Source organism: Scomber scombrus, chromosome 7 (assembly GCF_963691925.1).
Source record: "Scomber scombrus chromosome 7, fScoSco1.1, whole genome shotgun sequence".
Taxonomy (NCBI): domain Eukaryota; kingdom Metazoa; phylum Chordata; class Actinopteri; order Scombriformes; family Scombridae; genus Scomber; species Scomber scombrus.
The window spans coordinates 19652678-19666254 of NC_084976.1; the positions used below are offsets into that span (position 1 = coordinate 19652678).

The 13577-nt window shown below is 39.9% G+C and overlaps 1 protein-coding gene across 1 annotated transcript in view; it reads left to right on the forward strand.

The window, feature by feature from the left end:
• The window catches only part of zyx (zyxin), a 14691-nt gene extending 1611 nt beyond the window's left edge, over positions 1-13080 (forward strand). The window contains 10 exon segments of the mRNA XM_062421785.1: positions 4459-4694; positions 5296-5483; positions 5485-5553; positions 6445-6540; positions 7228-7809; positions 8178-8319; positions 8940-9109; positions 9532-9710; positions 10018-10138; positions 10818-13080. Of these exon segments, the coding sequence (XP_062277769.1) occupies positions 4472-4694; positions 5296-5483; positions 5485-5553; positions 6445-6540; positions 7228-7809; positions 8178-8319; positions 8940-9109; positions 9532-9710; positions 10018-10138; positions 10818-10931 (1884 nt within the window). The 5' untranslated portion in view covers positions 4459-4471 and the 3' untranslated portion in view covers positions 10932-13080.
• The last annotated feature ends 497 nt before the right edge of the window (positions 13081-13577 follow it).

Genomic DNA, 13577 nt, shown 5'->3' on the forward strand with positions numbered 1-13577 from the left:
GAAATTCAGGTTGTCTGTGTCACTTTCTGAAGAATTACTGCCCCAATACATTTTAAGTTTTTCTGTTTGATCATTGCTTTTTTAGCGGCAAAGGACAAAGACCTCAGTTCAATGAGGCACCATGCTACAATGCTTCTATCTATATATATATATATATATATATATATATGTATATGTATATGTATATATATATATATATATATATATATATATATATGTATATATGACCTTTTAAGAGGCAGTAGCAGAGTATAAATGTCAAATTAATACCCTATTAACCACAAGGCAATGAACCACTGCTGAGTTAAATAGTTCCCCTGTTTTAAAAACTCCTCCTTAACAACTTACTGCATCACGTAGTCAGTTTAGACGGGGTGTTCTTATGAAACTGTCAACACCAAGACAAAACACAGATAATACAAAGCGTGCCACAAAAGAAGCTTAGTTTTACTTCTGTTTGTTTGCAGTTTTTAATAACCCATGTGGGACTTAAAACACTGAGTTTCAGGCCCTTGTTTCAAGTCTATAAGTAGCCTCTCTGTTTCTATGGCAGTGGTTTTCCAAACATGTTGATGAGTGCCACTGCCCTGATGTTTTTTATATCCCACAAGGTTGTTTAGTTAGGCTAATTACATTCACCCCCATCCCATGAGTAAATCAGATAAGATAGAATAAAAAACTGACTGGCCTGTACCCAAACTAGAGTTGAGAACCAATTTTACAGCCTGTAAAAGCTGTTCAAGCGTGTTTATACAAAGTTTGAAAGCCTCAATCTACAGTAGATGATTTATGCTTGGGTCCTATCTAAAGGCTACCAGGTGACGTCTTCCATTATAGCTGTGAAGTAGCCTCAAGTGATGTCATCCAATTCAAGTGGTAGAAAAGAGATGAATGAGAGGTTGAGGAAAGCGCAAAAAATAAGAGATAAAACAGTTGCGGTGGGCCACAATACACAAGTTTATACATGAAAGTAGGACGCAACTGCAGACAGTCAATCAGGCAGGCCCTCATCAAGGGAGTAAGAATAAAGACGAGAGAAGAAACATTGAGAAAACAGAGAGAGAAGCTGATTTGGAGGGAAAGAAAAAAAGCAGAAAAGGTGATGTCATTGAGCTGTAGTGCCAAATATCCTCCACAGCTGAGGGTCTCTCTCATCACAGGGATCAGGTTTCAAGATAGATTTGGGGCTGAGTGTGGAGCTGATCTCACCGTTTTAAATCCCTCAGGACTGTATCAAGGAACAGATGGAACCTGACCACAAGTTATCATTACTGCTGAATAATTGAGAGGACTGTTGCATATTGTCTCTTAGAGATGAGATAGCTGAAGTACTGTAATGAAAAGACTAAATCACACACAGCACCCTTGTCCACCACTCCTTTTGAGAATCCATTATACATCTAAGTGTTCTGTTTGGAGGAGCTCCTCTGTTGATATTCAGACACACAAGCCTCCTTTGAAGCCAAGAGTTTTATTCTCCTGACCACAACAAGTTGATCTGTTTTTGCGTTAAGGGTCCACTCAATTCAGCCTGAAGTAGGCCCTGATACTGGATTAATGAGCAGCCAGCTGCTTTTTAAAATCATAAATTACACCGGTCCTTTCTCCCTTTTTTACTTTGGTTGGTTATTTTCTTTTGCTGTTGGTGCAGTTATTGATGACTGATGATTCATGTGCTTTCTGAAGTATTGAAGTGAGGTAGTAAAATTGATCTAAGAGAGTCTGAGAATGAGTCTCATGGCATTGCTTAAATTGTTTTAACCTCTTTGGTGAGACAAATGGTTGAAAGCTGTTTTGTCTTATGAGGCAATAGCTGTTATGAGATATACTTATCTGACTTTTTCAGTCCTGATAACAATACCTATACCTGGGCTTTGGTCAAATACTGATTTGATTCCAGTGTTTAATTAATGAGCTACTAGTATGTCTCACTGTGTGGAAAAGACTGGGATCACTCTTTTATGTTTAAGCAAAATCAGGCTTGACTTAAACATTTCCTAACTTCATGAAACAAAATGCAACAAATAAATCCACATGTATAAACGTACAGAATTGTTCTTTATTAAAATAATGTTAACATCCAACACCAGATTGCCCTTCGTCACCGATACTTGAGCCCCAGCTATTATCAGTATCAGACTGATAACCAATATTGGTATCGGTGTATCTCTAATAGCTGCCGAGTGCTGTGATCAATCAATATTGTTGTTGTAGTCAAATCATTTATTATCCCTCCAGTTGAAATGTTATCTACTAACACTTGTACGCTGTAACAACATTACCAGATTTAACTGTTTGTCTAAATGTATGAAAAATGTACTTTTATCTAAGTAGTGTAACGATGAAACATGCTTACTCTTACAAACATACTACACATGTATATTTATAGAGCTATTAGTGCTCTGACAAATGATGAATTATGTCTGTGAGCTTAGACGGGCGTGTTGCTCAGAGGTTTTACGTATCAGTGATTCATAACGGGATGTCTTATGACACAATGCAAACAGCTGACACCTCCTCATGCATCATAGCACTGACCAGGACATATATGGTTAAAAGTGTTTGATTAATCTTTCTTTGAAGTAAGCTGACCCAAAAAGCAGAAGAGAAAAGGTTGCACTACCTTATTTTTTCATGTTATGAGCATCGCAGATACTTTCACAATCTCTAAGGGATTTCATTTTTTCGTCTTGTCAGAACTTGAAGCGTTGCCTGTGTGTCCCGACAAAGAGGAATAAGGATGAAACACTCAGACTTCTTCCTGGTTGATTTATCTTTTTTGTCAGCAAGGTTCAGTTTACAATAATAATTTTCCAAGGCTATGTCAAACTTGATCTCTTCCCGTAAAGGTTGTTTTCCCAAATGCTATCTCAAGGGTATCCAAGTCAAGAAAAATGACTAATACTAACAAATGTGGCCTTTGGAGAGGTATGGTACAGGATCATACAGTTTAAGAGTAAAAGAAGGTGAATGTAAACAGATGTAATGTAATATCAATTACTTTACTATCTAGAGGTTACCACTGCAACGCAATAGAAATACTATTGCATGCTTTTGCAAGTAACTACTTCACAGCTTCAGGGTGAAATATTTTGTTAAACAGCAACAGTGTGTGAGCTGAGAGGTAAGACAGCCAGTGTGTGTGCAGATTTGTGTGTGTTTGGGGGATCAGACCAAAGGTCATGTCCAGGGCCTGTGGTCTTCAGAGAAATGCGTTAAGACTTTGTGAGGAATCTCGGTTGAGACACTGAAGTAACGTCAACATTTGTTTAACCACCAGCATGTGTGAGGTAAATATTTGAGCTCAGCCTCGTTTTGACGCACGTCACATGAAAATGTTATGGTATTTACAAGGGGTCTCTCTCTCTTGAGCAGACCTTGGTATCGCTGTGTTCTTATGTCGCTGTAAACACTCACATTTTCATTTTTGTAAAGTGTCTCTTGCATCTGGGAGTGCCACTGCATCTACTCTGTATACATAGCCTAAGGATTTTTTTTTACACACTCTTCTCTCATTCCTCTGTAGACCATTTGCCAAGGCTTTTGTGTTTTAAAGGATTCAGTAATGCTGGATTTGCAGAATGCCTCGTGGTTGTTTTCTTTTATTATACTTCTGTTTCACTAAATCCACAAATAGTCCAACCTACGTTTTAGGAGACACTGTGAGCCACAATAAAATTAGTTTTACTAAAGACTTAAGGGTTCAAGACAGCTGTGTCCCTGTTATAAAGTGTGCACTATGTACCAATCTGCACAGTCCACTGTTTTTGCAGTTAATATAAAAGTTAATATTTTGCACAAACAGGAAATGCTTAACAATATGCACAGACTGAATCGATCAAACCGCTGAGAACTGCTTGAAAACTTGCTTGAAAAAATGCTGTCTGAAAAGCTCCTTTGAGACTTCGATTGGAACTCATTTCTATGTCGCTTTGGACGAAGCATCTGCCAAGTTAATAAAATATAAATTACAGTGTTTCCAACCTTGGAAGGTCTCCATTTTGCAATGTATCATATGACAATTGTCCATCAATAACATTGTCAAATATTAAGCACATTTAGTCTGATAGCTAACATCTTTTGTGCGTGTAATTTTGTCTCTTTTCACCAGTGGGAATGCAGTGCAGACTGAAAACCTGGTTACAATTAGTTTGTAGTTTGGGATTGTGTCAGGCCAAATGTTTTGTTGATGTGTCATCCCCACTAATTCTCCTGCAAAAGATCCGACATGCAAACACTGCCAAGGAATGCAAGCCACTGCTGACCTTTGTCAGCATGATTCATGTCGGCTCCATCATGTGGGGTGTGAAAACAAGTCTCCTGAGCCTGGAGTTGTTTGAGCTTCACTGCAATCTGTGTTGCACCTTTTTGTTATAAAGCAGCCACTCGTATAAGGATTCATGTTTTCCTGTCTGGTGTCTTACTGTTGTTCATTATGTTACTTGTGTTCCTCCTCAGATAAATATACAAAATGGAGGACTCTAGCAGCAGCAAGCCTTTCATGGTGACATCCTCTCTCAATTTCAAAGTCACCACCCCGTCCTTCTACAACCAGCCAAAGAAGTTTGCCTCTGTGGCGCCGCCACGGCCCAAAAGTCAGTCACCACCCTCAGCTCCATCACCGACACCAGTAGGCACAGCTGTGATTGGACGAGTGGGAGATCTCCCTCCGCCGCCCCCGTCGCTCTGTGATGGTATTTGCATTTCTTCTGCTATTTTGTGAGCTATTAATTTGTATCCATGCTGAGAGAAACCTTCCTCTTTCCTGCCTCTACTGCTTCTGAAGTTAGAGCATGCAGAGCTTCACAGTTTTTCATATATAAAAGACTTCACATGTGTGGGACTGTGATTCTAATGAGTTGTCTCACAGGCAGTCTCTGTCTTATTGAGCTGTTAGTCAAATGGTGAGACAGACTTTATAGCTACACAGTCTAATGCCTTTGAATTTAGTGTGTTCTTATTTTATTTTAGAACATCTTATCTTAGAAGTATTTAATTAAGCCGCATGATTTTTAAGATCTCTGAGATGATTTAATTTGTGGACCAACTCACACCACTTCACTAAACCACCTTTGTGACCAGGCAGCACTGTTTTTACCCTGTGAACATCTTCCAATCATTTCCAAATCGGAACAATCTTCTACACAGTTTGTTTTTTGTACTATCCTGTTTGTTTTTATCCATAAACATATGATGTTGTTAAAGACATTGGATTAAGTCATTAACACTTACTGAGTGCAAAGAAACCTTTTCTGCCACAGCATTTAACTGATCAACCCTCCTCATTTTTGTCAGACTTCCCACCCCCCCCTCCGCCTCCTCCACTGGATGATGATTTGCCAGCCCCTCCCCTTGAATGCCAACTCTCACCCTCCGACGCACCCCCTCCCGCCTTCCCGGCCCCACCTTCAGTGGCAGACGACTTGCCCCTCCCTGTTCCCCCTGCGGAGAGTGCCGGTCTGCCCACCTTCCCCTCTCCCCCTCCCCCCCCCTCCTCCTCCACCCCTCCCTGCCACTGGTACCAGTATTGCCAGTGCTGTTGGGAACCAACAGGTGAGTCATGATGGTCTCTTTATTTAAATGAAACTTTAGTTGGTTTGCTTATCTGCATGTTTCCTCCTTTTACTTGCAAGTACACGCATTTACGTACAATTTAATAATCATTAAGGATACTGGAGGACATTGTTGTGGGATCATAGAGAATTCATGGAGTGTTTCCAGAAAAAAGCTGTCTTTTGAGATTTTCCCACAAATTACATTAGCATTAGTCTGGGGTAAAATGCCCAGTTTCATGCTTCTAACAGGATTACTGCCAATATATGTGGCTGAAATAGTTTTAGACATGCAGTAAAAAGTGTACTGTAGGCTGGCATTGTTTGCAGTTGGTTTATCCGGCTACAAACTGTTTTAATGTTTGGAATTAGACCAGTGTTACAGAGTTAAAGTTAAAGTTAAAACAGCAGGATTGGAAATTGAGCATTAATCCCGCTGAAAAACATTTATGCCAAACCCTTCTGAACAAACAAACCACACCTAATGGAAGTTAAACAACTGAAAGATCTGTATTCCAATCAATTGAACACAATGCAAATATGTATTTATTCATCATCATCATCATCATTATTCACTTCATTACATTTATTTTTTCATCATTAATTCTTTCATTCTGGGTTACTGTTGTAAGTAATTGTGCAAGTGCCAGAATAAAAAAAAAAAACTGGTTACATTTCATTATGCATTTTGGAATAGACGACAGCAGCAAAGTCTGAATCTGACATGGATATGTATATGTGTTGATGTGTATGTACAGTCTGTAATAATTTCTCATCCTCATCCAACTTTTTATTCTTGGCTCGTACTGTCCTTTGCTTCATTGTGATCACTTTGTTTGTGTGTGAATTAATGAACCTCCTGTGATTCTTTCCTCTTGTCTTCCTCTGCCAGAGGCTGATAGAGAAACAGACAAGCTTTGATAAACAGCTTGACTCTCTGACTGATCTGCTCTCTGAGATGGAGACCAGGGGACCTTTCAACCCCAAGGTACAAAGCATGGATGGGTGGGGTATACACTGTCGAAAAAGATATTCTGACAGAGGAAAGAAAACATAAAAGCAAGGCGGATCAGTGGAAATAGTTTGGAGAGATGCCAAATTGGTTTTATTAGCCTCTGTTCATCAAATTATTTAGGTTGAAAGCTCAATGACAAGCAAAGTGCACATACAGCATATCAGACTGAAAGAGAAAACAAAACACGAAGTTCCTGGTGATTCACACTGAGAGAGGAGACACTTGCAGAGAGAATGATGCAAACACAAGTGAGTGGAGAGCATGAGAGTGTAATGAAGCCAGAGTGTGCTGCCAGAGACCCGGTTAGAGGCCCATAAATGGAGAGTGTTCTTATCCAACAGGGAGGTACTGGATCAAGGCAGAATAATGTTTGCTCCAAACTGCAAAATAAATGTCAGAAAGATGAAGCACTTCTGATAAGCTCAAACTGGGAAGCGCTTCGAATGTTTACTTTAATCAAAGTACCTCATTCAATACAATAAAAGTGCCTGCCTGCAGCATTTCAGTGGGAAGTGTTGTGTGCTAGATATTAACTTTCCCCCTGTTGAATTATAGTTGTTTGTAAATGGAAGGCTAATATTTCCGTGTGCAAAGTTTTGAGCTAAGGAAGTCTGTGTAGAGCTCATTTTGTTATTAATGTTGCTATTTTTGTGTCCACAGTTACCAAGCCAGTATTCTTCAGCACCAGCACCCAAGCCAGTTGCTCCTCCCCCAACAGCTCCCAAACCAGCCCTCTCCTTCCTCCCACCTCCTGAGATGGGAGACCGCCCGCCTCCAGCGCCATGGGCGGAAGAGCTCAAAGCCAGAACGAACCGACATGCCAATCACAACTCTGCACCAAACTCTGTCGCTCAGTCGTTTGCCAAGGCCCCAGTTGTGGCTCCCAAGTCTGCTTTCGGGGGAAGACCAGCAACTTCTGCAGCCGCCCTGGCACAAAAACTGAACCATAACCTGAACCAGAACACCACCCCAATCAATGCTGCACCAAAACCTTCCTATCCTTCGGCCACTCCATCAGCCATCAGCTCTTTACCGCCACCTCCAGCAGCTCCTCCTGCACCTCCTACTCCACCAAGCAGCATGGCCGCCGCCCCAGCCCCAAGTCACATAAAGAGTTCTCCTTTTGGCATTCAGGTGAATGCAAACCCAAACCCTCCTGCTGCTATGCCTACCCCTCAACCCAAGATGATGACATCTCCAACATCTTTAAACCAGCAAATAAAAACTCCTCCTGCATCCATGGTACGTTACAGCTGTTACTAAGAGACTCTCTTTGTGTTGTGTGTCAGTAGGCACAGGAAGTACAAATAATTCAGTTTATAGTCAACCTAGGAATTATGCCTTCTGGACATGCCACTAACCATGTTTTCAAAGCCCACCTATTCAATCATAAATAACCAAGTGCCCTCTAGGCGTGCGTGCAAGTATGAAAACATGTAAATAATGTAGTGTGTGTGTGTGTGTGTGTGTGTGTGTGTGTGTGTGTGTGTGTGTGTGTGTGACTGTGTGTGACTGTGTGTGACTGTGTGTGACTGTGTGTGACTGTGTGTGACTGTGTGTGTGTGACTGTGTGTGTGTGTGTGTGTGTGTGTGTGTGTGTGTGTGTACAGCCCTCACCCCCTGGCCCAGTTTCTATCCCAGGTGGAGGTGTCCCCCTGAACATGAGGGAAGTGGAGGAATTGGAGAGAATGACCAAGGACTTCATTAAAGACATGGACAAACATGCACCTGTCATCACCTCCCCTCCAACAGGTACACATATAAAAACAATGTTGACACAGTGACTTTAATATTCCTTTTTAAAGTTCCCTTGCAGTCAAAAATGTGTTTATTGTTACTTCACATTTACCTTCACTGTACAGAATGGTGTACATGCAGAGTTTGTTTTTGCATTCACCTGCAGAAGGGGCAACATTTTTCTGTGTTCACTTATAATCTCATCATAAGACGTGTACCTAAGAGCAGGATTTTAGAGGCCAATCCTGGCCTAGTATGCGATTCTTAAGTACAGTATAATGTGGAAACGTGAACCCTCAAGTAAACATACACTGAGCATGGACTTCACACGTCAGAGGTCCAGCAGTTCAACTTTTAAAATAAACAATATTTGCATATTCATATATTCTGTATTTTTGATACTTTAAGGGTTTCTTCCTATCGAACACAATAAATATTTTTTACATATCTTGAAACATGCCAGGCGGGCGCTTTAAGGAAGGAAAATACTTATTTTTTTATTTATTTGTGAATAGCATTTCAAGATTCCACACTGGTAATGCTCAACACAAAGTGTGTTGTAGGCTTCTTCTCAGTGTGTGTTTGTATATTTCACCCCCTTCAGCCCTCTCTGTCTCTCTCCATCCTCATTTCAGAGGTTTGTGGGAAGTGCGGTGAGGCTCTGTCCCGCACTCAACCAGCTGTGAGGGCCATGGAGAAACTCTTCCACTCCAACTGCTTCTGTTGCATGAGCTGCCATCGCCCCCTGCAGGGCATGCAGTTCTATGACAGGGATGGAGCCCCTCAATGTGAGGACTGCTACACGGTAAGGAGAAATTTCAAATTCTGTATGTGAAATGATTAAAAATATAAAGTTTGGAGTTGATAGTCACTGCATAATCACTCCAATATGTAATCCTATGCTTCTATTCTTATTTGCCCATAGAATAAATCTGGTAGAGATATATTAGGAAGAGAGTTATTGTCCAAACATGACAGTTTACTCACACATAAAGGAAAATAACTCTGCACTGAATAATGTTATTATTTTAACTTTCAATGTTGAACAACTGATATTTTGACACAGTTAATGCTTTCATGTGTTTTTTTGTGAAAAGCAAGTTTTTCCACTGTTACAAAGAGTCATATCAATGTTCCTTGAGTATTAAAACATGTAAAACGTGCTGAACACACTGACACATTGAATATACTATGCAATATCTTATTTTTCCTTCTGTTCCTCCTCAGAGTTCCCTGGCAGTGTGTTCCCGATGTGGGGAGAGGATCACAGACCGTGTGCTGAAGGCGGTGGGCCAATGTTTCCATGCCCAATGTTTCCGCTGCAGCACCTGCTCCTGCGTACTTGAGGGGGCGCCTTTCATCACCGATGACAACAACAACCCCTACTGTGTCCAGGATTACCACAGGTGAATACAAAAAAATGTACATCTCTCTTATGTATAAGACAAATTCACCAGTGAACTGAACATCAGCAAAAGTTCTGACTTGCTCAGTATGGATTAACTGAAAATTAATTGTACATCTCCTGGTAATAGAATATGGATAGCATAACTAGATTTAAGAGATTAACACTCAGTATGACTGTTAAACAAGAACAAAAGCAACAAATTAAATATGGTTTCATAAGAAGATTTTTGCTTTTGGTGCTCCTTGACCATAAGTGAATGTATGAGGAATGTGACTGAAGTGCAAATTTCCACCTCTCTATTCCAGGCGTTTCTCCCCGCTGTGTGTGAGCTGTAATGAGCCCATTATTCCAGCTCCAGGCAGCGAAGAGACAGTCAGAGTGGTGGCTCTCGATAAAAACTTCCACCTCAAGTGTTACCGTTGCGAGGTAAGACCAGCTAAACCTAAAATTGTTTCAAAATATACACTCATTGAGCACCTTATTAGGAACACTTTTCCAACCTAATGCAATCCAATATAACAGCTCTGCTATTAAAGGTATAGTTAGCGATCATAATCCCATACACTTTTTGTCAAAATCACCAAATATCTCCTCACAAACTGCAAACTGTCCTTTCTGAGTGCGCACTGAACAAAAATCTGGTGTTCACACACAGCCAAGGCTCTGTGTTTCAGCAGGTAACTCTGCAGGTAGACACTGCTGCAGCCAATCAGCGACAGGGAGCATTCATGCTCGTGCACAGGTCAGATTGGGGGTGGGTGGGTCTGTTTTGGTTTTCACTTCAAATATCAATAGCTTTTCTCCCACATCGCTTACTACACCTTTAACAAAGCTTCTACATTTTTCAGTTTTTGTTGACATTGTCAGAAAGGTGATAAATCGACATGTTTATAATAGAGGTTGTAGTGGGTGGTTGTGTACCAGAGTGCATTATATTGAAAAGTGTAATATTTTGTCAAACCCATTGACATACATTAAGGGGGCAATACCAAGCCGAACAGCAATTATAATTTAGTGCTCAATGAGTGTACATCATAAAGTATATTCAGCACTCTTCAAGAAGTGACCAAATACTAATAAATAAATGTATTCATTGATTTTGCAGGACTGTAATCGCCCCCTCTCCATAGAAGCGGATGAAAATGGCTGCTATCCGCTGGATGGTAAGATCCTGTGTATGAAGTGCCACACCCAGCGAGCCAAGCGGGCTGCGCAGTGATTGATGGAAACGCCGGTCACTCAGTTTAACTATGAACCAAATCCAAAAAGCACAGGATTCATTCAGCTGCCATTTTGCCTTCGCTACAGGGCTTTATTCAGTATATGTGCGCAGGTGTGAGTGCGAATGTGCTGTGTGAAAAGGTATGTTTGCATGCAGATACAGTGTAGTATTCCTTTGTCTTTGTTCAAAAACACTTTAGTGCAGAGGTAATGTACTGCACTGACATAAACTCCCCTCTTTTTTTTTTTTTTTTAATTTCTTATCTCTAGATCTCCAATCTCTCATCTAGCTTTCTTTGTGCGCTACAGCATATATTTTGTGCCAATTCAATGTTTACGCTAAAAATTTCAGCATAACTTGCACAAGAACAGTTTGGTCAAAAGAGCAGTCTGAGGAATATAAAGTTGCCTTTCTTTATTGTTTGCCTCAGTATTGCTATTGCTATTGCTATTTACATTTTACAACTTCCACTTCTCATCTCTCTCCCTATGAGCATCATAATCGTATTGACATGACTCAGAAAAATTGTTGCCATAGGTTGAAGAGTATCAGGAACCTCCCATTTGACCATTCCTCAGATATTGCTGTTGGTAGAGAATATCTTGTAACACTTTGGCAGTTGTTTTGCCTGCAAGCACGGCTGATGATGATTCCCTGCCTAGAAAGTGCTTTACGTCAGCCATTTTACTCTGATAGCATTTTAGAGTCATTTAGGGCTATAACGTGACTGCAAAAATAGATAAAAACAGTGAATGTTACTCTTAGTGATGTGATGTGAATCTGATGATTTACAGGCATGCATTAAATCGTCTTATTAACTCTCCTTATCTGATCATACATTTAAGGGCAAGATTAAAACAAACAATCAAACTTTTTTCTCAGAAAAAAAATAGCTTAGACCTGACTTAATAGTATTAAGTATTTTTAGATGCATGCTTTCAGAATGCATAAATTAAGAACAAACAGATGAGCACAGATTTGCCAGCACAGATTCCAATCCAGGGATCTCATAATGTAAAAACAGTGTAGTTAAAAGCGTCAGTTGCATGACTGAAAACAGGACCTAATATGTGATAGTTGCACAGTTCCATAGTGAATTGAAATACATTTTTAGTGTCACTTTGACTCTAAAACGCTGCACATGATGCATTTTCTTAAGGTAGGCACCATCTAGAAACATAATAGTAGTTTTTGATATGCATTATCCTGGAATCTTTTGCTTTACATAATGTAATTTATGGACATAAAAAAAAAAAAAGGTATTAAGGTTACATGAGTATCCGTACTAAAGAAACCTGCAGGATAATAGATGAGTAGAGGCATTAGCTTTGAGCTTTAGGTAACTGATGTTAAAACATTGTGACCAAATATTTCACAGCTGTTGGCAAGATTTAGGTTAATAAAACAGTAAAATGGGATTCAGTGTTTTGACATTAATGTATGTTTTTCAACATTTTTTGTGTTTGAGCCCTGTGTTTTAGTCTTTTTACAGTAAATACCACTATTCTTTCCATTATTCATCTTACTTTACTTTAGTCTGTTCATGTCAGTTATATACTATTTTGTTCTTATCTTACTGTACTGTATTTCATTGATAAATGCTTATGATTATATGTTTCCATTGTTAACCTGGCGATGTGCCTTCTCCACTATTGTATCCCAGTGTTCCCTTTTTATTGAGCCTGGTTTACAGCCACAGAAATTCATTATTCATTAAGAAAACTGTTGTTACTTGTGCTTGTATTGAGCCTGGTGCGGTATAACACCAGAATGACTAACAAAACATGGCAATAGTGATGAATCAACATTGCATGGTAGCTTGTAGCAGTGTAGGTGGTGGTTGCATTCCTCTAGTATTATGTCTCCTTTTTTCTTTGCACCTACTACTCCACCTTCGTGCCCCTGCCTTTGTCGTCATCATGTGATAATATGTGTGATGATGCTTTCACAGTTGCATTTATCTGGCGTTATGTTGTGTTATGTCCCATTGTATTACATGCAGATGCCTTGTCTTTTCATATAACTGTTTTTTATGAATTCCTGTTTGATATGTGTGAATGTGTATATGTTTAAAAAAAAAAAACATTACTAAGCCCCACCCCCCTTTGGCTGTATTAAAAGATAAACAAATAAATAAATGAAATGCTAAATACCAAAAGCTTTGGTCTGCTTTGTCAACTGTCAACATACATTTTATAGTTCTGAATACACACATTCGGTAATGTTAGTAGGTTACTACAAGTAGCCACTGAGTGTAAAGAGTTTTATATTAGAGTTTGACATATTTGTTTGTGCCACCATGTTCTCTCTGGTCTGCCTCCATGTGACATCCATGAAACGTGCTTACCCCCCAGACACTCAATGACGTGCTACACTGTTAGACAACCTCCATGACACCAAACTGCTCTATCAGTTGTTGCCAGCCATGTGTTGCACTGATAATGACGACAGCGGACATGTGTGCGTATGAATTTAAGAGTGTTTACTTTCCAGGAAAGGTTTGCCCTCATTTAGTCCTACGTAACAATGTATAAGCAAAAACAATTTGTTGGCCTTAACTAACCAGCTTCAACTGCCTGTGAATCCATAGACAAGTGGGATTTAGAGACATCCCCCAAACATCCCCCACTACATGTCCCGCAG